Genomic DNA, 1,007 nt, shown 5'->3' with positions numbered 1-1,007 from the left:
TCATTAACAGCATTAAGATGATTGCTTATGTCATATTAATTAAAATAATAAAAGTAAGAAAATATGCTCAATGCAGAGGTACTTTTATAAAACCAAAAAAAAATTGAAAACCTGAAAAACGAAAGTTAATAAAATATTTTATCTGCATCAAAATATTCTTTGGAAACCAAAAATAAAAATGTGTCATGAATGTTCTTTCCGGTTGATCTGTAAAAGTCAGAAAAATACATAGTCCATGTCATTTCACTTTCTGAAAATACAGAGTTCTAAACATCCCTCCGGCGTCAGCATAAAGCAAAAGGCTTTCTGTCTTCCCGAAGTGAAGCAGTCTGTTCCCTGTATGGATGCAAAGAATTCCAGTTCCGTTCCTATCAAAAAACATTTTTGTTTCAGCCAAACCGAAACAAATGACCTGACTTCGATACAGTGTTAGGATAGCTCCAAGCTGCGTCTGAAATTTTGTCTTCAGAACTGAAGACACACGGAAACTCCTGAGGGGAAAGAACTGTTTCTCGCAAGGCCGAGGCGAATACTATCCGAAGCGAAACTTGAGTCTGTATTTCACTGTGTTGGGGCTTTTCCGAGGTACAGAGAGGGGGACCTTTGGCTTGATGGGGTTAGGTGGCTTTTTCTTTTCAGGAACAGTTACGGTGAAAGACAGTTCCGGCTGCTCCGACTGCTTGAATCTGGGCAGGAAGTGGGTAGAGACGTGCTGGGGTTTCACCCGGGGGCTGCAGCCTCGCTTGGCTTTGCCTCTCTTGTTCAGGGCCACGTACCACTCCCGCCCTGTGTTCTCGGTCCTGTGTATCGCTGAGGCATAGGTGTTGTAGCTGTTTTCTTGAAACCGCTCCCTGAACTTGCAGTCATCCGTAAACTTGGCCTGCGTGGGGGGAAAAGAGAGAATTTAAATTGTGGTGATATTTTCAGCATCATAAAATAAAATGTGAGGTCTGATACCAAAAAGAAAAACCAAGAATTCTATTGATCACTGTCCCTATGACTTCATT

The 1,007-nt window shown here is 41.7% G+C and overlaps 1 protein-coding gene across 1 annotated transcript in view; it reads right to left on the bottom strand.

The window, feature by feature from the left end:
• Nucleotides 1-659: 659 nt before the first annotated feature.
• Nucleotides 660-1,007, bottom strand: part of FGF5 (fibroblast growth factor 5) — a 59,699-nt gene continuing 59,351 nt past the window's right edge. The window contains exon 2 of the mRNA XM_012647190.1: nt 660-880. Coding sequence (XP_012502644.1) covers nt 864-880 — 17 coding nt within the window. The 3' untranslated portion in view covers nt 660-863. The remainder of the gene's footprint in view (nt 881-1,007) is intronic.

This window comes from Propithecus coquereli, unplaced genomic scaffold (assembly GCF_000956105.1).
Source record: "Propithecus coquereli isolate 6110/MARCELLA unplaced genomic scaffold, Pcoq_1.0 Scaffold26, whole genome shotgun sequence".
Taxonomy (NCBI): Eukaryota; Metazoa; Chordata; class Mammalia; order Primates; family Indriidae; genus Propithecus; species Propithecus coquereli.
Note: the sequence above shows the minus strand (reverse complement) of the source record. Positions and strands in the feature narration are given on the sequence as shown.